The 27,748-nt window shown below is 39.1% G+C and overlaps 1 protein-coding gene across 2 annotated transcripts in view; it reads right to left on the reverse strand.

Annotated features, from left to right (window-relative positions):
* Window positions 1–27,748, reverse strand: part of MICU2 (mitochondrial calcium uptake 2) — a 258,774-nt gene that overhangs the window by 23,655 nt on the left and 207,371 nt on the right. The window contains exons 5-7 of one of the 2 annotated variants that reach the window (XM_074958321.1): window positions 26,730–26,777; window positions 21,313–21,395; window positions 2,150–2,215 (exon numbers count right to left, since the gene is read on the reverse strand). In XM_074958321.1, coding sequence (XP_074814422.1) covers window positions 2,150–2,215; window positions 21,313–21,395; window positions 26,730–26,777 — 197 coding nt within the window. The remainder of the gene's footprint in view (window positions 1–2,149; window positions 2,216–21,312; window positions 21,396–26,729; window positions 26,778–27,748) is intronic. The other variant, XM_074958330.1, reaches the window with a different exon arrangement.

Consider the following 27,748-nt stretch of genomic DNA (forward strand, 5'->3'; position numbering starts at 1 on the left):
GTGGGCGGTCAGGGAACAAGGAATGGGGGGGCCAAAGCAAGTTCGCTATAACGTGGTCTCACCTATAACGCGGTGAGATTTTTTGTCTCCTGAGGACAACGTTATATCGGGGTAGAGGTGTACTTGCCCATGTATGTACTGGCTACACCATTTCCAAGATGTATCCAATCCTGGTAGCCAGGGCGCTCCCCACAGCACCTGTCCTGGCATTAGTCTTGTATAGGCATAACTTTAGGATCTTTCTACTCCCCATCGTCAGAGTGGTTAAGGCTCTTAGAAGTTCTAACTGAGCATTTAACACAAGATAAAATCCTGGGATTGTTGGTCTTTGTAAGAAAGTAATCTCATATGCAAATCATAATAGCGTTGAGAAACTATGTACTTGTTTTTCTCCACTGAAACTACTGTAGTAATCCTTTGCTCTAAAGGGACACCATCAACTTTAAAAAAAATCATACTTCTGACAACTCATCTTTTATCTACTATATTTAAAAATAACACCAATGATTACCACAACTTTAAGATATTAGCGAAAAATTTTTGTACTTTGTTTACTTTGACAGGACTTTGTGTAGAGTCAGTTTTGTTTTTTATTCTGTTAGTTATTGAGTTTCCAGGGTTAGTGTGGTTTTTTTTACACAGAAATAGGAAAGAAAAATAATTTTTTTTAAACAACGAGAAAATAGGACTATAAAATCACAAAAATTGGCAGAGGGATTTGTATGACCTGATGCTATTTTTAACTTGTATTTTTAAAACTGACTAGAATTCCCGATGAAAGTGACCCTTTAAGAAATTACATTATATTTTGTAGGTAATATTACTATAGATTTTTCTAATGAGTGTACTTTGAGGAAACAATCTGGAGTACGGTTTAAAGCACAGTTAAGATATTTAGTGCTGGTCTACACTACTGCTTAAATTGATGTAACTTATGTCGCTCACGGGTGTGAAAAAGACACACCCCTGAATGATGTAAGTTACATTAACCTAAGCATTGTCCACACCAGCGCTATGTTGGTGGGAGACGCTATCCCGCCAACATAGCTTCTACCTCTCGTGGACGTGGAATAATTATGCTGACGAGAGAGTGCTCTCCTGTTGTATAGCGTGTCTTCACCAGATGTGCAGCAGTGGCACAGTTGCATCAATGCAATGTAGCACTTGAGTGTAGACTTGCCCTTAGTCACAACTCTTAAATTAGTTCCTAGAGAGCTGAGGTGTTCACAGCTAAATGTGACCAATTGCATCATAAAGGTCCCTTGAAATCTTATGCTGTAACTGCGATGGGGCAAAGAAAAGAATTTTTGCTTCCACCTAGTACTGTATTGGCTAAACCTCAATCCACTATTTTTATGAACAGTGGACAGTCTGGTTAATCTGAGCTGTCTTCATTTGGTGGCTGATGAAATTTCCCATAACAGATGGGAATTGTATGTTACTTTCGAGAAAGTAAAGCAGATTTATCTGCTTCTATGGAAGCAGAGCAATATCTTGATGGGGCAAACACCAGGTCTTCATGCTTAATGAAATACTAGAGGTGTTAGGAATACTTTGTACCACAATCATGTCTTCCTGTTTGTTGAAGGCCAGTGAGGAAGAACTGGTTCTGTAGTTGGTAGAAACTATCAGTGTCTTGCAGATTGCTGGCTTTCATAAGGAAGCTCCTCTTTACCATCTTGCTGGACGATGACAATCTAGCCAGCTGTCACCTTAGTATCTAATCTTCCATTTTTGGCTAAATTGTAAAGAAGGTTGTGGTAGACAACTTTCAAATACATAGATGCCTCAGATCTCCGTGATATTATTCTTTCTATAAACACAGTTTTTCACAAATTATAAAAATGTTGCTTTTAAATACAAGCTTATGAACTCTAAATAATAGAGTGGCTACATAGTAGAAAAGTACATTACTTTAATATGTTTTATTAGGAAACTCAGAAGTAAAACTGAAAAACATTTATAATATTTCTCTTACCAAAATTAAATAGCAGAGGTGCCAGATCATGCACTTTCATTTAATTAGAAGTACCAGAGTTGACATGGATGAATTAATCTATAAACTCTAAAATCTATAAACACTAACTTACAGAGTTCAGTGTAAGTTCTATAGAAACTTGCTTAAGGAAAATGATTGACTGAAGCATACCTGTGATAACATTTCACGTCCAGAAGCTTTTCTCAAGTCATCTTGCTTCCCAATGATTTTCTGAAGCTAAACATAACAGAAACAGAGAATATGTAAACATTTTGATTGGCTTAAGATTCTTATATTTGTATTTCAGGAATATTTTTTATTAACCTCACCTTTTAATTAAACTCATATTTTTCTATTTCTCTGTTTTCTGACCATCAAACTATTTTGTGTATTAAAACACCCTTTATATATTTAAAAGATATTTTGCCCAAATGTTTACCCTTCCCCCCTCTTTTTTACTGAGGTCCAATCCATCACAGTTCTCTTGCTTAATAAGTTCAAGCAAAACACTGTGTAATGAGCTCTCCTTTTACTTGTCATTCTAGTCTTACTGACAGAGGTTCTCTTTCATTGGGAACTATTTTTTTTTTTACCATCCACCCCTGAATAATCTCAAGATTCAGGGATGTTACATCCAGGATCGTTTTAGAAGATAAGAATATGAAAGTGGAAAATATGGTTATGTTTCCCCACACCCACTACTTTACCAATGCATATTTAAATGCTTTGGAATAGTTCTCAAATAGCGTAAAACCCTCCCTCTAGAAAACAAAAAATGTGTCTGTTTAAATAAGGTACCATATGGTTAACAAGACCAGTTAATTTCAAATCCAAAGCAATTTAACTAACTAGTCAGAGAAACTACTTTTTGTTTTTTAAATCAAAATGTGGCCTGGACTTTTTTAAAAAATAAAATATTCTTGAATGAGTCAATGGGTAGAATTATCAAAAAGCACCTAAATTTCATTTTCAAAAGTCACATAAAGCCTGTCAGTCTCATTTTCAAAAGTTACGTAGGTAAAATTTTCAAACAGCACAAAATATTTAAAATAATTGTATCAGGAAAAATACAGCTATTAATCTGCAGTTTACTATAAATATGTATCATTCAGAAACACCCTCAGCAGCAAGCTTTCTTCATGGATATATTTTATAACTGTTCACAAACAGCTTGAGAAATCAACATACTCACAAAATCGAGTGAGTTAACATAGTACATAGCAAAGTTCACCTACCTTTCATTGACATTTGTACCAATCCTCAAATGGATAGCAAAAATAAAAGAACAAGGAACTTGTCATTACATTTGGGATACAGGCATAGACATAAACAGATCACTGTGGATTTCAAGTCACTTAAGGAAGATGTTTTTAAAACCAATATTTATACTGCCATCTTCTATTCTGTTTTCTCTCTCAAACATCTCTGAGCCACCTCTCATGCTGTCCCTTATTAATGGGAAAAGCTTCCTAACAAAATCCATAAAGCTACTACTTTGTTTTCAAATCCCTTCTTAGTTCATTTTTGCCATGATGCCTAAAAAGCAGTACTGGCTGACATTGTCTCTGCCGATGGTGAGCCAAGAACACTGTTTATTGCTCACACTGTTACCCTTCTTCTCCAACCCCTTTCATTCTGTTTGTCTAATCTACCCATTGTGTCTTGTCATAACCTCGATTCTGAGTTCTCTGAGACAGCGACTGGCTTTTTTACAGCATGCTTATACAATCTTCAGCACAATGAGGCCTTTATCCTTGGCTGATGTCCATATTTCTGGTTCTTGCAGTACCTTTGATGCCTATAGTAAAAATATTCTTTGTAGGAGCATGAAGTTCTTCTGGTAGTGAACCAAATTTTCATAGCAAATAGCAAATTCTGCTTTGGGCAAATTCATGATTGCTCACAAGTGGAAAAATTAAGCCAATTTGTTTGAAAACTCCCTTTTACTTTCTTATCTGAAGAATTTCTATCTTTTGTTTACATGAAAACACAAGAGACGAAGCAGCAAAACTTTTATTCTTCCACAAACCAAAGAAATATGATTTTTCATTGGTTTCAGTGCTTGTGAGAATTTTTAAAAAAATATACAATCCACTGACAGCACGCACTCACATGTCTAGGATTAAAGTGAAATTTTGAGAGAAAGCTATCTATAAGGTTTGTTGTTTTCTAAAACTGTACATAAATTACCGTGAGGTCATTATCCACTTTCTAGAAAAAAAATTTATTGGTCTTCTCAGGAGTTTGAAGAGGTTTTTCCAGGACAAGGAGGGTGAGGAGGAGGAGGAGGAGGAGGTAATTTGCAGTGGAATAGAGAGAACTGTGCCCTTAAGCAAGAGATTCTCATCACATTGTAACATTTATCTGTGTTTAATATTTATATCTGTTCATCACAGTAATACACTAATGGCCATCATCCTTTAAATAAAACAAGTCAAAGAGGATGAAGCATATTATGCATAATTGATGCTTCTCTACCAAAGAAATATATTATTAAGAAGCAATCTTCTCAGAAGACAAGTTTTAGTAGAATAGACTTCTTCATTTTTGAAAATAAAAACAAATGAAAATTTTTCATCTTCAGAATTATACACTGAAGTTAGTGCATGTGGAACTGTTAGCGCTGGAGACTGTACAAGTATTGTATGCCACACCTCCAGGAGTGAGAGAGGGAGTAATTCGTTGTCCATGTTCAGTTAATTTTTGGCTTTTAGTTTTTTTTGTGATGTGCACTTATTTGTTGCTCCACTTGGGGCAGCCCAGAACCATAAGCAACTGTGTTACTACTCTGCTTTAGCAAGATTAGACTGTGTGTCAGCTCTTTGCCACACCAGTCTGTCTGCTTCACCAGCAAATTCCTCGGGACTCTGCCAGCTTTAATTTTGCCATGCAGATAACAATCAGTGAACCCAAATTCCGAGTTCCCCAGAGGCGTCCCTCTGTAATGTCCAGTCCCTCTCATTGGATCCTCCCAGAAATCATTAAGTTCATTGCCTCCAAAGAGACAGTACACATGCCAGCCTGTTAGGTTAACTGAGGACTCACTGTACTTCAATATAACAGCACTGAGATAGTCATAGCAAAACTAAGAATAAGTTTATTAATAAAGAACAGAGATTTAAGTGATACTAAGCAAGAGAAAAAGAGACAGGTATCGTTAAAAAAAAACACAACACAACATGCTTTCTAGTGACTAAAACTAGCAAGTTACAATCTTTGCCTAAGCAGTTTTCTTACCTACATCAAGTTACTAGCATATCCAGCCCTCCAGGACAGAGGATCCAATATTCATGGAATCAGAGGGTGTTGTCCCCTTTGTTCCCTAAGCGATGGATAACTGAGGGGTCCTCTGTTCTCCCTTTTATAGTCCAGAAGAACTTTGAAATGTATTCTTTACTTTTCAAACACAAAGTTCCTCTCCGCTGTTGTGTAGATGCCAAAATGTCTTCCTCATGCTCTGGCCAATTTGCTTTTTCAATTGGCTTAATCATTTCATTTACTCTAGATGAAAATGTACTTCTATTTTCTCTGGCCTCACCTTGCTCAATTTACATTGGAGAAACAGGCAAACAGGTTACTTGCCCTGTCTGCTCAGATTGCTTGAACATTTAGGAACATATTTCCAGCACACACACATAATTCTTTACACGCTAACCAAACACACATCAATATATACACAATCAATCAGTGGGTCAATAATTTTTATATGATAACTTACAAGACACTGTTTGGCTACATGTTCTGACAACAGCGTGTTGGGTGCTTCCTTTGCCAGTTTGCATAAACGGATTCAGGGTCACAACTTTTCAGCTAGGAACTATATTGAGACCAACAATTCACTTCACTCACTATCTTAATAAAGTCTAAATCATACAGAGACTGTAGGTGTGACCACATCTGTGCAGTGTAGGAAAAGAGAAATACTAAACAGTCATTACCCTAATTTGTTATTTTTTGAGTAGCTGACTAAATCCAGTGTGTTTTTATTACTGGCAGACCAGGGAGCAATGCCTCTAGTTTACCTTGTCTAACATTTTTCAATATAAGACCCTATCTTCAGTTTTTTAGAACTTTGCCAAAGTGTAAACATTCAGACTGAAATCTTCTGTTTGCGGTCTGCTTTAGGATGATTTTTTGTGTGAAACTTTCATCTGAAACATAATGACAGGTTTCAGAGTAGCAGCCGTGTTAGTCTGTATCCGCAAAAAGAAAAGGAGTACTTGTGGCACCTTAGAGACGAACAAATTTATTTGAGCATAAGCTTTCGTGAGCTACAGCTCATTTCATTGGATGCATTCAGTGGAAAATACAGTGGGGAGATTTTCCACTGAATGCATCCGATGAAGTGAGCTGTAGCTCACGAAAGTTTATGCTCAAATAAATTTGTTCGTCTCTCAGGTGCTACAAGTCCTCCTTTTCTTTTTTCATCTGAAACAGTTCATCCATTGGAAGAATGTGTTGTTTTTTTTTGATGATGCTAAAAAATTCTTACAATCATTTCATTGAGAAGCTCTAGTGCCTCCATGATCTAGAGCAAGGACTTGAAATTTGGCAGGGGAAAGCCCTGGGATTAGAGAAGTATATTTTGCTGTCCTCACAAAAATGCACTGAAATTTGGCTGAGTGATAAGCTTCTGAAAATCACAGTTTGCACATTAGTAGGGGTTTGTTAGAGGCAGACAGCTAAATTCTATGAACATTTTATTTGCACTAAGCATGCTCCAGCCCAGAGCTGCTGGGATGACCAGGACTTTCTCTGCAATTGCTCATTCTGGCAGTCAGAGGCTGCTGTGATGTTGGCCATGGAAGCTGAGAGCTAGGAGGCTGTCTCTCTTATGTGCTGAATAATCCCTTGTGGCACATGGGGTGAAATGGAGAAAGAGAAAGCAGCCTAACTCAAATGTGTGAGAAGCGGAGGTGTGAGAAATGGAGAGGGAAGAGGGGCAGGTTGGGAGGAGGAGGACAAATTAAGTTGAGGCAGGGCGGGGGGACAGGAACAGATGAGGGGGTGGACAGAAGAAGGCATGGCTGGGTGGACAATGTAAGAAGGGTTTGTAGCCACAAGAAAACACTCTCCTCAAAAACATGGAATTGAACCCATGATTCCTCTGCTATAAGGAAACAATTACAAAATTACAGGCAAAGAATGCATCTCATCATCATTTAGTGGCTGATCTACACACACAGAGGATGGCAGCCTACTACAGCTATCAGTTAGTTCAAGTGTAGAAATCTGTGCTGCAGATCTAAAGATTCCAACTGTGTGGATGACACATGAGATCAATCTGGTTCCATGTGATGGGCTTTTTCCCAGTTTTATTTATTTTTTTAATATAGGAAATTACATACCCTGTACTAAGCCAAAAGAACATTAAGATTGAAAAGGTAAGCACTCAAAAGTTCAGTAATGCTAGAATTAATCAACTTTAATTCACTATGCATTATGATACTATCTTTAATTACATGATCACATGCTTTTTTTTTTCCTCCAGAGGACCTTTCATTCAGAGTACTGGGTGGATGGGGCTCATGGAATGAATCAGGGCTGGGTAATGAATGAGACTGTTGTCTGTGGGACCTTACCACATTTGTTGTAGAAGTTGGAAGGTGTGTATCTACTAATACTAGGAGAGGTGGGTATAGCCCTGGCCAAAACTAAAGGCCCGACCCCTCAGCTAAGGGAGCAGAACAACTGAGCCCAGGCTACTAGTGATTTCTGGGGACAATGAAACAGGATCAGCAGGTGAGGTCAAAGGTTAATAATGAGGGATACAGAGGGAGACACTGAGTAGAGAACCCCAGACTCCACTGCTCCTCAAAGCCGTCTGAGGAGTCAGTGGACATTGCCCAGAGGAATTCTGCCCGGGGGTGTGATCAGATAAGGGAACAAAAATAGGCCCCACAGGCGCAGATCACCAACCCTCCATCTAGCTTCCTCCTCCTGGAGTGATGGATGGCAGTCTTGGCCAGTGAAAGGAGGAGGTCGGCAAAGATGTCCTGCAACTTTGTGAGGCCCTGGATGGGATGAGAGAGGATCGGGAGGTGCAGGGAAAACTGTAGTCAGAACCTCGGTAGGAGGGTATGTCAGGGCTGCAAACTGATGCACCCTAAGCAGATGAGTGCCAGGGTCTCCCTGTTGACACAAAAGGGGCAGGTACACACCCAGGCTCACAGCTCCATGAAGAAGCCAGCTGATATCCCCAGCAGGCCGTGGGACCACCTTAGGTGGCAACAGGTCCCACGATTTGGTGTCAGAAGAAAAATCATGTGAAGCACAAGTGTGTACTGACGTTTTCTGGTTGCAGTACGGAGGCAGGCCAGCTGGACATTGTGTAGCCAGCTCAGGTGGTATGGAAAACGTATAGTGAACGAGACAGGGGATTTCACAAAGAGGAAGGATTGTCGCTTGACTAAGGCAGTTGAGAATTGGATTCTACCTCTGCCTCTTGTCACAGAGAACATAAGAACGGCTATATTGGCCTTCACAACACCCTCTGGCAAGGAGTTCTAGAGGTTGACAGTACGTTGCGTGAAAAAATACTTTCTTGTGTTTGTTTTAAACCTGCTACCTATTAATTTCATTTGGTGGCCCCTTGTTCTTGTATTATGAGAAGGAGTAAATAACACTTCCTTATTTACTTTCTTATACCACTCATGATTTTATAGACCTCTATCATATGCCCCTTAGTTGCCTCTTTTCCAAGCTGAAAAGTCCCAGTCTTATTAATCTCTCCTCAAATGGAAGCCGTTCTATATGCCTAATCATTTTTGTTGCCCTTTTCTGAACCTTTTCCAATTCCAATATATCCTTTTTGAGATGGGGGGACCACATCTGCACGCAGTATTCAACGTGTGGGCGTACCATGGATTTGTATAGAGGCAATATGATAGTTTCTGTCTTATTATCTATCCCTTTCTTGATGATTCACAACATTCTGTTCACTATTTTGACTGTCGCTGCACATTGAGTGGATGATTTCAGAGAACTGAAATGGGGAGGCGGCGGGGATAGCTCAGTGGTTTGAGCCTTGGCCTGCTAAACCCAGGGTTGTGAGTTCAATCCTTGAGGGGTCCATTTAGGGATTGGGGCAAAAATTTGGGGATTGGTCCTGCTTTGAGCAGGGGGTTGGACTAGATGACCTCCTGAGGTCCCTTCCAACCCTGATATTCTATGATTCTATGAACTATCCACAATGACACCAAGATCTCTTTCTTGAGTGGTAACAGCTAATTTAGACCCCATCATTTTATATGTATAGTTGGGATTCTGTTTTCCAATGTGCATTACTTTGCATTTATAACATTAAATTTCATCTGCCATTTTGTTGCCCAGTCACCCAGTTTTGTGAGATCCTTTTGTAGCTCCTCGCAGTCTGCCTGGGACTTAACTATCTTGAGTAGTTTTGTATCATCTGCAAATTTTGCTACCTCACTGTTTACCCCTTTTTCCAGATCATTATAAATATGTTGAACAGTATTGGTGCCAGTACAGATACCTGGGGGACACCCCTATTTACCTCTCTCCATTCTGAAAACTGACCATTTATTCCTACCCTTTGTTTCCTATCTTTTAACCAGTTACCAATCCATGAGAGAACCTTCCCTCTTATCCCATGACTGCTTATTTTGCTTAAGAGCCTTTGGTGAGGGACCTTGTCAAAGGCTTTCTGAAAATCTAAATACACCATATCCACTGGATCTCCTTTGTCCGCATGCTTGTTGACCCCCTCAAAGAATTCTAGCAGGTTGGTGAGGCATGATTTCCCTTTACAAAAACCATGTTGACTCTTCCCCAACAAATTATGTTCATCTATGTGTTTGACAATTTTGTTCTTTACGATAGTTTCAACCAATTAGCCCGGTACTGAAGTGAAGCTTACTGGCCTGTAGTTGCCAGGGTCACCTCTGGAGCCCTTTTTAAAAATTGGTGTCACATTAGCTATCCTCCCGTCATTTGGTACAGAAGCTGATTTAAATGAGAGGTTACATATGACAGTTAGTAGTCCTGCAATTTCACATTTGAGTTCCTTCAGAACTCTTGGGTGAATACCATCAGGTCCTGGAGACTTATTACTGTTTAGTTCATCAATTTGTTCCAAAACCTCCTCTAATGACACCTCAATTTGGGACAGCTCCTCAGATCTGTCACCCAAAAAGAATGGCTCAGGTTTGGGAATCTCCCTCACATCCTCAACAGTGAAGACCAATGCAAAGAATTCATTTAGTTTCTCCACTATGGCCTTATCGTCTTTGAGTGCCCCTTTAGCATCTCGATTGTCCAGTGGCCCCACTGGCTGTTTAGCAGGCTTTGTGCTTCTGATGTATTTAAAAATATTTTTGCTATTACTTTTGGAGTCTTTGGCTAGCTGTTCTTCAAATTCTTTTTTGGTCTTTCTAATTTTTACACTTCATTTGCCAGAGTTTATGCTCTTTTCTATTTTCCTCATTAGGATTTATCTTCCACTTTTTAAAGGATGCCTTTTTGCCTCTCACTGTTTCATTTACTTTGTTGTTTTGGTTCTTTAACTACGATTTTAATTTGGGGTATACATTTAAGTTGAGCCTCTATTATGGTGTCTTTAAAAAGTTTCCATGCAACTTGCAGGGATTTTACATTTGGTACTGTTCCAATGTGATGCTGGGTAAGTCACAAATCTCAATTTTCATTGGTAGCTACTGTGCCCTGGATTTTCTGTGTTTTCCAAATTGAGATACCTGGGGCCAGATTTACAGAAATGCTGAGAACTCATAAATGCAACTGACGCCAAAGAAGCTTGCCTTGAATATATGAAATGCATAAAAATGCTAAATACTCTGAAAAATCAGGCCTTGGGCATCTGAACTTGGGCACGCCAAATCAGTGTAGAGTTTTGGCCTTGCTCTCTCTATGTCTCAGTCCCCATCAGTAAAACGGGGACAAAACCTCCCTACCCAACAGGAGTGCTGTGAAGATCAATTCATCAGTGTTTGGGAAGCACTCAAGTACTCTAGTCACGAGCATCACAGAAATGCCCATGAGGAAGATAATAATTCTATATTGGGAGCCGGGCTTGGGTGGCATGAGGTTCACTTACTCTCAGAAAAAGTAGCTGTGTCCTTAGCATACATATAAAGCACTGAGAAATCTGTGGACAAATTCTTTTACTTGTTGGGTGGAAACAGGTATAAGATGGGTAGTGGCAGTGCAGGCTTGCCTAGCTATGTGCTTTTAGCACTAATCTGGAAGGAACATATAGAAATGTTCATTTGATTCTCTCCTTGCCCTTTCTGCCATGAATAAAGGTGTCACCCATTTCAACCCTCAGGTGATGGGTGTAGCGTGAGATATCGAACAGAATCCATGACTTTCTGTCAGAGGGGAAAAAAGCATCTGCAATTCCTGTGGCCCAAAAGCTTTAGTGTTGCTGGTTCTGGCAAAATGGGATTGACTGAATGAGGCGGAATGCACATTGGCATTTATGCTTTGCCTGGCCTTAAGGAAGATCGGCCTTTGAGCTGTTACTGTAACATGACTGGTGCCTGAGCCCTGTGGAGTGGTGACCTCCTTTTGTTGCCCTCCCCAGTTTCCTGAATGATTTGCATGGCACAATATGTACCTGGCTACACTCCTGATATTGTTATACATATTATAATTAATTATACAGCATCCAAAGCATGGTAGGCACTTTACAGACAATTAAGGAGACAAGGTCCCTGCCATGAGGAATTTACAATCCGAACAAACAACTAGAAGACAATGGATGAGAAATGGGATGTGACAAAGCAAGTAACTGAACAAACATTGATGTTTGCTTCATCTTCCTCTTTCTACCCCTTTCTTTTTTGCTTTCACTAAATTTTGTTCTAGTTAGTTATTGCCTTTCTATTACCTCTCCATTTTCTTGTCTCCCACACAAAGTTTTCCAATGTCATCATCATCCATTGTGTTGAGAACTAGACAAAAATAACTAATTTTGATCATTCTGAAATCCTCATCTGATTATCTTTACTGTGTTGAAACAGCCCTGTACTTTCCCCTTATTTTTTTCAAAATGGATTTCTGGAACTCTGTCTTATTCCTCTGGCTGCCATAAAGTGCTAGTTGTTTTAAGGATTAAGTTGAGATCATGAACACTTTAATTGGTACCTTAATCAGGATTTGAACCCAGAGATCAACTGCTGCCCTTTATTACCATTGTGCAGCCCCCAAAGATTTCTCCAAAAAGGTCAACACATGATTGTTTAACATTGCTTAATGCGTGAACCATATGTGTTTTGTGAATGTGTACCAAAACTGAATGCTTCATTAGAGAATCTGTCATTAATTGATTTGAGATATAATGAGTTAAGTTATTACATGCTTCTTTAAGTCATTCACTTTCCATTATTTGTATCAAGAAAACAGAACATTTATCCCAAATTAAAGCACACATGCTCTCTGTTCTCCTACAGCAACCAAACCAATTTCCTTGAAAAAGACCAAAACTGAAAGTTTATCAACCAGAAAGTGCTCAAAAGGATTATAGCATCTACAGAAAAATCCTGCTACACTCAGGGTGTGTCCATTACACACAGAGGACATGTACACACTAGGATACAGATTCTAGTTAATATGTGTTAAAATCCTATGGTAAAATTTTGACCTAATTTAATTCAATAGGAGTTTTGCCATTGACTTCACTGGGGCCAGGGTTTCAGCCTTAGTGCAGACAAACCAGCTGTAGTTGTTACATGTTATGGTTGGTCAAGATAAGCCCTAGAGTGAGCCCAGTGTTCATCCTGATCAGCTAACGTGTTAGAACTACAACATGTCTACACAAAGATGTTAAAATGTTCAAAATATACTTTTTTTTTCTTAGTGAAGAACAGCCTAAAAGTGGTCAGATTTGGACTCTGATGAATTTTCAGAGGCAAGGTCCCATCACTTGTGCCTCACCACTTGTGCCTGCAAATTTCATCCTGAAGACTGATAGCTGAAGTGTTCTTGCTGAATGCAGGTACTGCAGTGGGGAAAAAAGGAAGAGAGGAAGAAATGGTTCCTAGTCTACTTAGAATTTCATGGATACTACAGAGCTGGCAACTGTATTCTGCAGTAGTTGAAGCTTCTAAGGGCTTGTCTACACTGGCACTTTACAGTGCTGCAACTTTCTCGCTCAGGGGTGTGAAAAAACATCCCCCGAGCGCTGCAAGTTTCAGTGCTATAAAGTGCCAGTGTAGACAGTGCACCAGTGCTGGTAGCTATTCCCCTTGGGGAGGTGGTTTTTTTATAGTGCTGGGAGAGTCACTATGCCGCGACTACATAAGCCACGTTAAAGCGCTTTTGTGGCAGTGCTTTAACGTTGCTAGTGAAGATGTGCCCTAAGTTGCAATGAAGGGAAGACCAAAGAAGAATGTGTTACAGTGGTCTAACCTTGAAATAACAAAGGCATGAAGGTGAGGTCTGCATCAAAGAGAAAAAGATATAATCTTTGGGCCAAAGTGTTTCTGGCCACTTCTGCTATGTGAGAATCCAAAAACAAAGGGGAATCCCGTAATTGCAAAATCACCTTGAAAACTGGCAGGCAAATACTTTCATTTCAGAATGCAGCCACAGTTCTTTCCAGTTCCTTGAAATATTTTCCCCACGTATAAGCATTGCCTCTGTCTTATCTGGTTAGAGCCAATGCCAGTTACCTTTCAACCAGGTCATTAACTCTACCAGACAGTAGGAGAGCAAGGAATCAGCTCTGTCTGCGGGTTGATTAAAAATGAAATAAAGCTGAGCAGCACCTCTAAATCTCTTCGAATAGTTTCACATACAGAGTGAACAGAAGGGTGAGAAGATTCCACTAGCTAGACTAGTTATGGACTTAATTATTGGAGCTTTAGGGGAAGAAGAACAATTGGCATCTTTGTGGTAGGAATAAGGGCTTGTCTACACATAGAGATATTCTGGAATAGATCCATGTGTGGACTCTCTTATTCTAGAATAAGAGTGTCCACACATGTAATTATTTAGGGATAGTTATTGTGCTTTAAATTCACACACCACATTAATACAAATTAACTTTTAAGTGTAGACAACCCCTAAAAAATCACCTTAAAACAACTCTGGTTGTTACTGCCCCATTCCATAGGAGAGTCAAAGGCAACTCATAATTAAGGGTATTGAAGGTGCTGATAGGATTAATCCTGTTTTCATGGATGTACAACTTTGTTCCACTACTCTAAGGAGACTACAAACTATCAAGGCACTTTCCATATCAAATCCAGATCTGAAGCCCAACAGATTGGGCTTCAAAAAATGGGAAGGATTCAGATGCTGCAGGAGTTGGCTTGATACTATCTTCTTATTGACCTTCCCCATAAAGTGAAGGTTGTAACTTGTGAGATAATTTACGTCATTTGTTCTGAACATGGACTGGACCACTCCATATTTGAGAATTAGTGGTCCTAGACATTGCTCACGGGTTTCACTAGACATCTGCAGGGAGAGCAATATAGCAGTGCACAGAAAACCCAGGAAGTTTTTGGAGAGTGTTTGGGACAACTTCCTGGTGCAAGTGCTGGAGGAACCAACTAGGGGCCGTGCTCCTCTTCACCTGCTGCTCACAAACAGGGAAGAATTGGTAGGGGAAGTAGAAGTAGGTGGAAACCTGGGCAGCAGTGACCATGAGAGTTCATGGTTGAGTTCAGGATCCTGACAAAAGGAAGAAAGGAGAGCAGCAGAATACGGACCCTGGACTTCAGAAAAGCAGACTTTGACCCCTTCAGGGAACTGATGGGTAGGATCCCCTGGGAGGCTAATACAAGGAGGAAAAGAGTCCAGGAGAGCTGACTGTATTTTAAAGAAGCCTTATTGAGGGCGCAGGAACAAGCCATCCCGATGTGGAGAAAGAATAGCAAATATGGCAGGCAACCAGCTTGGCTTAACAGAAAAATCTTTGTGAGCTTAAACACAAAAAGGAAGCTTACAAGAGATGGAAACCTGGACAGATGACTAGGGAGGAGTATAATATTGCTCGAGCATGCAGGGGTGTAATCAGGAAGGCCAAAGCATAATTGGTGTTGCAGCTAGAAAGGGATGGGAAGGGTAACAGGAAGGGTTTCTACAGATATTTTAGCAAGAAGAAGGTGGTCAGGGAAAGTGTGCAACCCTTACTGAATGGGGGAAACAAGCTAGTGACAGATGATGTGGAAAAAGCTGAGGTACTCAATGCTTTTTTTTGCCTTGGTCTTCACAGATAAGGTCAGCTCCCAGACAGCTGCACTGGGCAGCACAGTATGGGGAGGAGGTGAGCAGCCCTCAGTGGTGAAAGAACAGGTTAAGGACTATTTAGAAAAGCTGGACATGCACAAGTCCATGAGGCCAAATGCAATGCATCAGAGCGTGCTGAGGGACTTGGCTGATGTAACTGCAGAACCACTGGCCATTATCTCTGAAAACTCATCATGACTGGGGGAGGTCCCGGACGACTGGAAAAAGGCAACTATAGTGCTCATCTTTAAAAAAAGGGAAGGAGGAGAATCCGGGGAACTACAAACCGGTCAGCCTCACCTCAGCCCCCAGAAAAATCATGGAGCAGGTCCTCAAGGAATCTATTTTGAAGCTCTTGGAGGAGAGGAAAGTGATCAGGAACAGTCAACAAGGATTCACCAAGGGCAAGTTATGCCTGACCAACCTGATTGCCTTCTATGATGAGATAACTGGCTCTGTGGATATGGGAAAAGCAGCGGACGTAACATATCTGGACTTTAGCAAAGCTTTCGATAGAGTCTCCCACAGTATTCTTGCCAGCAAGTTAAAGTAGTATGGATTGGATGAATGGACTATAAGGTGGAGAGAAAGCTGGCTAGATCGCCGGGCTCAATGGGTAGTGATCAACGGCTCGATCATCGGGGTCGGTCCTGAGGACAGTTTTGTTCAACATCTTTATTAATCATCTGGATGATGGGATGGATTGCACCCTTAGCAAGTTCACAGATGACAGTAAGCTGGTGGGAGAGGTAGATAAGCTGGAGTGTAGGGATAGGGTTCAGAGTGACCTAGACAAATTGGAGGATTGGGCCAAAAGAAATCTGATAAGGTTCAACAAGGACAAGTGCAGAGTCCTGCACTTAGGATGGAAGAATCCCCTGCACTGCTACAGGCTGGGGACCAATCAGCTAAACAGAAGTTCTGCAGAAAAGGACCTGGGGATTACAGTGAATGAGAAGCTGGATATGAGTCAACAGTGTGCCCTTGTTGTCAAGAAGGCTAACGGCATATTGGGCTGCATTAGTAGGAACATTGCCAGCAGATCAAGGGAAGTGATTATTCTCCTCTATTCAGCACTGGTGAGGCCACATCTGGAATACTGCGTCCAGTTTTGGGCCCCGCACTACAGAAATGGTGTGGCCAAATTGGAGAGAGTCCAGTGGAGGGCAACGAAAATGATCAGGGGGCTGGGGCACATGACTTATGAGGAGAGGCTGAGGGAACTGGGCTTGTTTAGTCTGCAGAAAAGAAGAGTGAGGGGGGATTTGACAGCAGCCTTCAATTACCTGAAGGGGGGTTCCAAAGAGGATGGAGCTCAGCTGTTCTGAGTGGTGGCAGATGACAGAACAATGAGCAATGGTCTCAAGTTGCAGTGCGGAGGTCTAGGTTGGATATTAGGAAACACTATTTCACTAGGAGGGTGGTGGAACTCTGGAATGGGTTACCTAGGGAGGTGGTGGAATCTCCATCCTTAGAGGTTTTTAAGGCCTGGCTTTACAAAGCCCTGGCTGGGATGATTTAGTTGGTGTTGGTCCTGCTTTGAGCAGTGGGTTGGACTAGATGACCTCCTGAGGTCTCTTCCAACCCTAATCTTCTATGATTCTATAAGGGACATCAGCCCATTTACCAGGTGATGGAGCAGACCTTTCCCAGCACATTCAGAACCAGGAGTAATTGTGACTCAATCAGCCAGGGAGACCGTGCACACACACTCCTTCTTTGATTGTGCAACCAGAGAGACTGCCTCAAATCTGATTGACATTACTGGGAAACAGATTAAAAGTAATGTTCCAAAAAAGAAAATCTATTTTCCATGACATGTAGAAGCCTTTTGCTCATTATATAATTGGAAAAGAAAAGAGACAGTTGTAACAAAACAACACTTGCTGGTTCAATCAGTGAGACTCTGTAGATAGTAAACACATTATGTCACTGAGAGGAGACTGGAATAAAACTCAGGAGGAGGCAAAGTTGTGAAACACAGGCAAAAAAATCTCAAAAATAGCTGAGACTTATTTTCTTTGGAAACTAATCGTGACACAACAGGGGTGAGTAGATTTTTGTTAGCTATACAGACATTTAGTTTGTTAATTTGTTAGCTATATAGACACTTGATTCAGGCAGACTAATCGTGTTTACGTAACAGTTTTCATTTTTAACATTCTAAAAGTTCAAGGACCAGGATATTCTTTCAGTGCATTTACAGCTGATATGCAAAGTCTAAAGGCCTGATGATAAATTCTTAGTTTTGAGTCTACCAAACTAGTGCTGCACAGGAATGAATGCTGTAAAATAGTCACCTCTCATAAATGTTTGATATCTAATCACATGAGAAGATTCCCTCTGTGACTACAGAGATTGTTTTCCTCTTCCTGCTCTGTACCCACATGGGGTTTGTTCCACTCTCCCCCTAAAACAAGACCGTTCTGCGGGGAGAGGGGACAAAAAAACAAACAGACAAAAATCCAATTTCCGTAATATTTGCCTAATGAAGCAATCCTGTGAGGATCCTTAAGGACAATTTTGAAAGTAATGACTTTCATGAGTTTGGATTACATTTTATGTGCTCTTACAACTTTCATTTTAATTCCTTAATATAAAAAGTAGGGCTGTCAATTAATCGCAGGTAACTCACGCAATTAACTCAAAAATTAATCTCAGTTAAAAAAATTAATTGCGATTAATCACAGTTTTAATCACTGTTAAACAATAGAATACCAAATGAAATTTTTAAAATATTTTTGATGTTTTTCTACATTTTCAAATATATTGATTTCTACTGCAACACAGAATACCAAGTGTCCAGTGCTCACTTTATATTATTTTTGATTACAAATATTTTCACTGTAAAAATGATAAACAAAAGAAACAGTATTTTTTAATTCACCTCTTACAAGTATTGTAGTGCAATCTCTATCGTGAAAGTGCAACTTACAAATGTAGATTTTTTTTGTTATATGACTGTACTCAAAAACAAAACAATGTAAAACTTTAGACCCTACAAGTCCACTCAGTCCTACTTCTTGTTGAGCCAATCGCTCAGACAAACAAGTTTGTTTACATTTACAGGAGATAATGCTGCCAGCTTCTTATTTACGTCACCTGAAAGTGAGAACAGGTGTTCGCATGACACTTTTGTAACCGGCATTGCAAGGTATTTACGTGCCAGATATGCTAAACATTTGTATGCCCCTTCATGCTGGCCACCATTCCAGAGGAGATGCTTCCATGCTGATGACACTAGTTAAAAAAATGTGTTAATTAAATTTTGACTGAACTCCTTGGGGGAGAATAGTACATTTCCTGCTCTGTTTTACCTGCATTCTGCCATATATTTCATGTTATAGCAGTCTCAGATGTTATAGCAGTCCCAGCACATGTTGTTCGTTTTAAGAACACTTTCACCACAGATTTGACAAAACACAAAGAAGGTACCAATGTGAGATTTCTAAAGATAGCTATGGCACTCAACCCAAGGTTTAAGAATCTGAAGTGCCTTCCAAAATCTGAGAGGGACGAGGTGTGGAGCATGCTTTCAGAAGTCTTAAAAGAGCACCACTCTGATGTGGAAACTACAGCACCCAAACCATCAAAAAAGAAAATCAACATTCTGCTGGTGGCATCAGACGATGAAAGTGAGCATGCGTCAGTCTGCACTGCTTTGGATCTGTACTGAGCAGAACCCGTCATCAGCATGGATGCATGTCCTCTGGAATGGTGGTTGAAGATGAAGGGACATATGAATCTTTAGTGCATCTGGCATGTAAATATCTTGCAACGCTGGCTAAAATATTGCCATGCGAATGCCTGTTCTCACTTTCAGGTGACATTGTAAACAAGAAGCGGGCAGCATTATCTCCTGTAAATGTAAACAAACTTGTTTGTCTGAGCGATTGGCTGAACAAGAAGTAGGACTGATTGGACTTGTAGGCTCTAAAGTTTTACATTGTTTTATTTTTGAATGTAGTTATATTTTGTACACAATTTTACATTTGTAAGTTCATCTTTCATGATAAAGAGGTTGCATTACAGTACTTGTACTAGGTGAACTGAAAAATACTATTTCTTTTGTTTTTTTTACAGCACAAATATTTGTAATAAAAATAAATATAAAGTGGGCACTGTACACTTTGTATTCTGTGTTGCAACTGAAATCAGTATATTTGAAAACGTAGAAAACATCAAAAATATTTAAATAAATGGTATTCCATTATTGTTTAACAGTGCGATTAATCGCACAATAGCAATTTTTTTAACCTTGAGATTAATCACAATACATTTTTAAAATCTCTTGCCAGCCCTAATCAAAAGACATGCAAAGTAACTTAATTTTTCTTACTACAATGACATTCACTTAATATGATTGCCTCTCCAAGATTCTAATTTTTGTATTGATTTGTATTGCCACCTATTTTGAGAGAACAGACTTTCATCTTCTTTAATGGATGTATCCATATCTGTATGTTATCAATGTTCTGTATTGTTCAGCTTAAAAAAAACAGGAGCTGGAATAGACGCATTTCACTGATCACTATGTATTTTAATTGCTCTGATACAATCCTGTTGGACGATTATCAGAACCAGTGGGTAAGAATGACAAATGCAAAAAGAAAATGGCTGTTTTGTAATTTGGCTTTATTTTTCATCAGCAGAATAATTATGTGAACAGTTTTCTAGAACAACTTTTTCACACCTGGAAGAACTTGCACACAGGACCCGCAGAGAATTGAGAGCACTCAAGCACCTTGCAGGATTGGGCCTATACTTTGCAAATGATACTGAATGGAACTTGGCCACTGGAGCAGGTTAGACAAACACCTGTCAGGAATGGTCTAGATAATACTTAGTGCTGTTGTGAGTGCAGGGGACTGGACTAGATGACCTCTCGAGGTCCCTTCCAATCCTATGATTCTATGATTTGTTTGTGCAATTTGTATCTGAAATATAGTTCAGTAGAAGCCTCCTAATTGGCACAAACAGAGAGAAACAAATGTACCAAAATTAAGCAATGGTCTCAATTATTAGAGGTTCATGGGAACACACTGCACTGGGAAATACTGTTTAGTTTCAGATAATGCTTTAAAAAGGTACTCCAAAGCATTAAAATATTTTCTAAAACAATATTAAGGCAAGACACTCATTTAACAATCATAACCGAGCTGGGAAACAGCATGAAATGAACAAAGGGCAGCACAGTGAGAAATTTATGCTAGCAATTGGTGTGCCATTATCCCAATGTTTAAAGTCATTGAAATACATTCCACTGAATCCTTGGCAATTTTCCCAATCAAGCGGGTGTGCCAATTATTAAGGTTCAGATTAAGAGGATTTTTCTGTATTTCTGACTTTGATCACAGTACTGTTTACCATTAGGGTAATGTTGGAGACTAATTCATAAAGGAGGACAGCAGTCATTTCTGCTTCTTTTAAAATCTTATCCACAGTCATGTAATAGGAAATCACAATGAGAGTGCATAAAAAATGTCCAGGTTTCTGTTATTTTCATTTCCTATTTTTGACTTGAATATTTAAGATATATTTTCCTGTAAGAACCCTGTTGAATACTTAATATAGTATTTTATACTCTACAAAATTAATGATACTCTCTTAAAAGCTTAAAATAAGTGTCTTTCACAGTTTTCTTTTTCCATTTGTGAACCAATTTTCCCCATTTGTGTTTCAAATAAAAATGTAGTTTCTTTCCCCCACCTACATTATATATCACATTGGGAACAATATTTGTTTACTACTGTGGAACAGCACAATCCAATTTAAAACAAATCAGAAAGTGACTTTTTTAAAGTCCATATTTAGAAATTGGAAGACTTTCCCAAACTGATACATTAAGGTAGGTCAAACCTGGGGCAATTACTGCTACTATACAGAGATCTGCAGATATGGATGAAAGGTAGCGTTTATAAAAGTTAACTTCAAACATGATAATAACTACTTTTAAACCCTGTGGTGATGCTTTTTTATATATTCCTTTCATATAAATAAAGTGTATTAGCAAATATAGCTCTCTCTATTGTAAAATGTGATCACAGATTAGATGCAAAAGACTACACTTGACTATTTTTAATGGTGGATACTTCAAAAATGAATATGCATTTACATACCTTAAAGAACTCCTTTTTTTCAACTTGTTCATTGCCATCTGCATCCAACATTTTAAAAGCAATATGAAATCCAGTTTGTGGTTCTGCAATGAAGTGTTAAAAATACATATACATTTGCTTATAAATAACTAATGCAGCAGGATTATCACCTGCAGTTTCAGTTTTTCATAGTTGGACAGATGCTTTGAATTCCCAACAAACCATATTACCCAGATGCAACTATTATGTAAATGTTAAAAAAACACTGTTTTATATCCATTTCAAAAGATAGTGATGTTGGTAATGAAATTCTAATAGTAACTACATATAGCAGAATATCTTGATCTGTTTTCACCAGTTCTGAAAATTCAGTCCATCATAATGCCCTAGATTCTCTTCCTATGATCCTCAGCCTGTTTCCCCATTTTCTCCATTGCCACTGACCATCTCTAAGTTCTAGCTCTATGTCCTGTACCTACTTTCATGCTAAGAAGAGCTGGAAGAAACCTCCAAAGCCAATCAATATTCCCAAATTGGTTATAAGAATCACTGTAGAGTGGTCTCAGGTACTTCTTCCTCTCAGAAACTAAGCATGCCGTAGACCATTATTTTCAGTCTCTACTGCCCCGAGAAGCAAGAGACTGGGTTTGTAAATCAAACCCAGTTCTCTCAGTTAGGAGCATGGGAACTAGCAACAGGGTCCCGAGCCAGCCCAAGTATTATTTTTTCTTAATAGAAAATCTCTATACATTTGAGCTCCAACTTTTCCCCTTTCGGTACATTGTATATTTTGTTCCCCAATACCTATTTTTTAATGAAATGATGCAAATAATTTGCAGAAACATGCACTGAATTTCTTTCACCAAATTGCTGCCCCTTATCTATCAGGACAATTTCATCAGGTCTGAGTGTAGTAGGCACTAAGAAAACGCAAAACTCTCTGAACTACTTCTTTTGTCCATTTGAGGCTACCTGACTCACTAGTGGGTTGTCCTCTTAACTAGCCTGACCAGGAGTAATTTGACACTGAAACATGTTTGAAGTCCATTGCAGTAGCAAGTGACCGCACTGATATCTGGGAGTTTGTAGCTCTATGCAGGCAAACCATCAATTAGAAGAAAGCTATGGGACATCTCCTATAGATTACCGGGGTCACAAGGGTCTCCAGGAATATAATGTCCAATACAAAGTTCAATCTCCCTTGGGAATGCCTCTTCAGAGACGTTTTTAGTTTGGAGTTATATTTTTTTCAGCCATTGGCTGAAAGAAGTGTGGACCTTGATTTTTCTAACGCGCACAAAGCTTATGTTTTTGCAGAGTGATAACATTAAGAAAATGTCTTTTTTTGCTTTCCAGTGAATCTGGCAAAAATATAATACAACATGTTGTCTTTATATATCAGACATTATTTACCCCATCACCAGCCAATTAGCATTTCCAATTGACCAACCTTGTGATGCACTAATATTTGACAAATATCATTACAGTGTGCTAATCCGAACTCTACGGAAACTGGTTTCCTCTCTATGGAAATGTTTCATTTGAAACCTTTCACCAAGAGAGTTCTCTGGTTCAATAATAATAAGAGCACATCCCATAATAACTTTAGAGAATAAAAGTGTAATGATTTATTGTAAAATGATTAATGTAATCTGTGTTGTAATTTACAGATAAGAAAGCAGCCGGACATAAAATATACAGGCTAGAACTGCTCATACAGTTCCCAAGACATGCTTATCTGATATGATCTAATGCCAAGGGTATGCATTTTATAATGTAAATGTGGTTCAAAGAAGATCTCAAATATATTTGTATTTAATTACACTTTCAGGCAAAACTGTAAAATCTGAACATCAGACCTGCATATTAGCCGAAAGTGTAGGTTCCATTCGGTCCTGCACAGCAAAACAGTATTAATTATCTGAAACTTTTATAATGGGCTAATGGGAATAAAGTTTTTGATCGAGATGGCGTGCTCAGCTCCTGGAGTCACTCACCAGGAAAGAAATAATAGAATAATAGTGCTGGCTTTTAGCTGTTCACAACCCATAGCAGAGACTAACCAGGAGTATACCATTAACTAAGCCTTGGCACTAAACAAAAGATAATTGTGGTGACATGAGGCATGTCTGAGTGGGAAGCAAGTACTGCAATAGGTAAAATAAGGCCTCCATTTATTATGAAGAAATATTTTCAACACAGGCCCTTACCCTGATACTGGATTTCATATCTGTCCAGGTGTACAGAAACTGGGAATATTTTAGCCAATGGAGGGGTAGTACCAAAGGATAGCAGATCTAGAGAATAGCTGTGTGGGGTTGGGAAAATCTCATTAAAAAAGTAAATAAAGCCTCAGAGAGCTTCTTCGAACAATCTGATTGTAGCTAATAATAATTAGAGAGTCATAGACACATAGGCTACATAATTATGAAATATCAAGAACTGATTGATATGGGATAGATATTAGATACAGATGGAAGCACTAACCCTTGTTGACATTTGCTTTCAGAATGACGTACATGATAACCTTTTGTGTAACTTCAGAAGCAAAATTAACATTGGATTCATCCTGTATAAATAGGTTCCTTTGTTTTTGCAGTTCAATTCATTCCTATATGATATACCCTGGAAATAATATCATTTGATTGTCCGAAAATGTGAAGAATTGCTTGCTTTGAAGCTGCTTCATTTCCTTCTTATTTGATCCAATGCATCAACATTGGTTTTAATTCTCAGCCTAACAACTGAATTTAAAGAAACTGAATCTTCTGCCATCTGATTTTAATTAAAACATACTATATAAGAATATTGATGCTGCTATGGGGTTCTCTTTTTTTAAGACTAACCACTGCCTGATTTGTTTTGCAAAAAAATTAGTTTCACATTTTTCCAGTGGAGCTAGATCCTGTCCGCCACTTCTGGATTCAGTAAACCCCTGGCTGGTATTTCAATTTGCGTGGAAGAATGTTTTCCTTCTCTTAAATACCAGTAGTGATGAAGGTGGCCTATCTTGAAAATGACTATTTTCTATATGTAAGAGGTGACCATACTCCTCCTCTCTGCTTTATGTAGCACATTACTCAGCCAGAATCCTTCTAGGCAATTGCTATCTTTTTGGAAACATTTATGAATAACTATTGTGTGTTTAATATTGCTCACATTCATAATTATTGGGCCATTAGCTGTGGTACTGGAGGATCACTACTCAAGGGGGGGGCAGTATATTTGTATGATGGATTAGTTTATATCAAAACCATGCACAATGTTGTGATCTGTATTAGCTAGAGTTTCCTGAAGGCTGATTGCTTCATGCCATGTATATTGCATTGCTACAGTACAGCCAGGAGGTGCTTTCCTCTAGCCACCATCATAACCTCTGTATTGCCTGAGTTCAGTTTCATCCATGACCTGATCAAGCTCTGGGCCATCTTGGTTATACAGGTATGGTTACATGTGGTGAAAGATAGGTAGAGCTGTGTGTCATGCGCATACTGCTGGCACTCAAGTCCAGGTTATCTTTCCAATTCACCTAGTGGCTGTATGTAGATGGTAAATAGAACTGGAGAGAGAATCAATGCTTGAGGCCCTCTACAAAGTGAGGGGGCTTGTGGGAAAGATGTCATTTTCCATCACCATTCTCTGGATGCATCCTTCAAGGAAGGGCTCAAAATCATGTTAGTGCAATCACCTTTCTCAGGTAAGACAGCAATATCTCATAGTTGAGAGTGCTGAATGCTGCAGAGAGGTCCATGAGGATGTATGTCCGTCCATCATCCACTGACATCAAGAGAGTTAAGATTTTTGGTTTTCTCCTGCTTTCGTGAGTCTAATGGTTTGAGAGAGGCTATACTGGCTAACAAAACTTGGCCTATATGGTTATATAATTGGAATGTATCACAGCTAGCCAAAGGCCTCACTTCATAATGCCCATTATATTCATTTTGTCTTCAAAAGCTCTCCCTGACTTTTAATATTTCCCAGCTTGAGGGACAGACCACCAGAGTAGTACAGAGGGATGGTATGTATGGAGCACAGGCTACGATCGGTGTCTGTGAGGAAAGCTAAAAGACCCAAGGTCACCCCAACAGACCCAACATATAATTGCCGTTATATTTGCAGTTAAAGCAGCAGATGGCTCTCTTGAAAGCCACCTGCCCTCACTCCCTGTTCCTACTAAAAGAAAAGGAGTACTTGTGGCACCTTAGAGACTAACCAGTTTATTTGAGCATAAGCTTTCGTGAGCTACAGCTACATCTCACTTCATCGGATGCCTACTGTTCCCACTGTAGCCCCTAATGAAGGTGGCTGCAATAGCACTTTTCATGTCCAGGACTGCAGGCTCAAAGAACTACCTGCCAGCCCAAACATCTTTTCCCTGTTCTCTTCAGTCCAGCCTTGTGTAGCACAATGAATGGTTTCCACATCTTTGGTAAGTAGCGGCTGGAGATGGTGAGGAGGGCTACTGAAGTAATCAGCAGACAACAGGGCAAGCAGAAGAGTCAGCAAAATATATATGAGAGAGAAAAAAAAACAAGAGAAATGGAACAGAGAGGAGGAAAGGAATGAGAAGAAAATGGATTAAAACGTGAAGCGATGGCAGCAATTGTCTGAAGGCATGGTATGAAAGAACATGATGGGTTCCCAAACAAGAATGTTGTGAACTACCTCTGTCTACGTAGTATCCTTTATACACCTTAGTATGTGAATATTAGAGAGACAGTGGATGAAGTAAAATCTTTTACTGGACCAACTTCTGCTGGTGAAAGAGACAAGCTTTCAAGATACCCAGAGCTCTTCTTCAGGTCTGGGGAAAGTACTAAGAGTGACCCAGCTAAATACAAGGTGGAAAAGATTGTTTACCATAAGTAGCTAATACATATTTGAAAGGACCATTCAAGGTGAAGTGGCCTGTTAACAACCCTGCACTTATAGGACAAAACGAGGGGGATTAATGGACTACAGATTGTTGTAATAAACCATCAATCCAGTGTTATTAAGACCACGATTTTTAGTGTCTAGCAAAATTATGATTTTAAGTTCCCAGGCTCATTTTTGGAGGTGTTGTGCGTGACCGATACTCCTTTTCATACACGATTCATTGGGACACTGTCCTATACCACTGAACGAGTCCTGTTTGTTAAGATGTAAACGTCTCATTGCCAAACTTGACTAACAAATAATGTAAAAATACCTCCTTCCCTCGTCTCCACCAAATTCTCTTGAATGGCCACCTATTCAATTCCTGACCCTTGTTGTGGAGCTTATCAACATCTTTAAAGTGCTGCTAATAATCACTGATAACATAATAGATTCATACTGCAGTCATTTGACATAGCATCCATTTACATTAATTCCCTAATGTGTAGTAGCCATTGATCTTAATATAAAATATTTTTTTATGTTGGGCTGTGATGCAGAAATCTAGAAGTCATACTTACTTGTGAGGATTGTCAGCAAAAAGAGGTACTCTGTATATGAGATCAGTCCTGAAATAAAATTGTACCAAAAATGAAATGGTGAATTTTAAAATCAGCATATTGATCTGCAATATTTGCAGAAAGGCTTTTACAATCAAACTTTGTATATCTGAAACTTTCAGTTTCATATTAATTGTATACTAAATAATACAACTTATTTGAAATAAATATTTTCTTTTGTCATTATTTGTTAAACAGAAATTTCTGATTCTATTTTCAGTGCTCTGGAGGTGAACTTGTTTCTCAAGCATCTCTGTCATGTGGAGGTTTATTTGGTATTAATAAAAGACCTGAACTAAATGTTTGGATTTTCACTGAAAAATGTCAGTGTTTATATAAAAGATGAATAAATTAAATGTGCTTTGTCACATTTAGTACCTGGGAGGAGAACTACTCTACTGTTATTCTGAAGGATCAAAGTATTTCATCCTTTGGCAGCCTTGAAAAGGCAGAGAATAGCTTTCCTTTAATTCTCAAGGGGAATATGGCAACACGCAAAGCTGCCAAGCTGCTAGATTGCACTGATAGTACTGCTGGGCCCTGTGCCAAAAGGAGGTTTGTTTTTTTTTTTTTTTTTTTAATAGCAACATGTCCTTTCTACAAGGTGAAAGTGTTTTTCCCCCCTTTTGAAGGAAAATTCCAGAGTTTTCCTTTGAAACACCGATTTAAATGAAAAGCCTGAACAAAGATGTGACAGTGTCAAAATAGCAGCATACAAGCTAAAGGCAGAGAATATAAAAAGCTGATGGTTAAACAGAATCCTACACATCTGCCCTATGATAATGTTTTAAGAAAAACATTTAAACGGCTTTTTATGAACAGCTTTTAAAAATACTTTTAACTTGTGAAGTAAACACTGTATAATGTAGAAGCTGTTTAAACAGTCATGTTTAAACTACACTCTATTCAAAGATAAACATAATTTTTATAATTTATATTTAGCTAATTGATAGATAAGGAATCCTCTTAAGCCTCAGTGA

Source organism: Natator depressus, chromosome 1 (genome assembly GCF_965152275.1).
Source record: "Natator depressus isolate rNatDep1 chromosome 1, rNatDep2.hap1, whole genome shotgun sequence".
Lineage (NCBI taxonomy): Eukaryota > Metazoa > Chordata > Testudines > Cheloniidae > Natator > Natator depressus.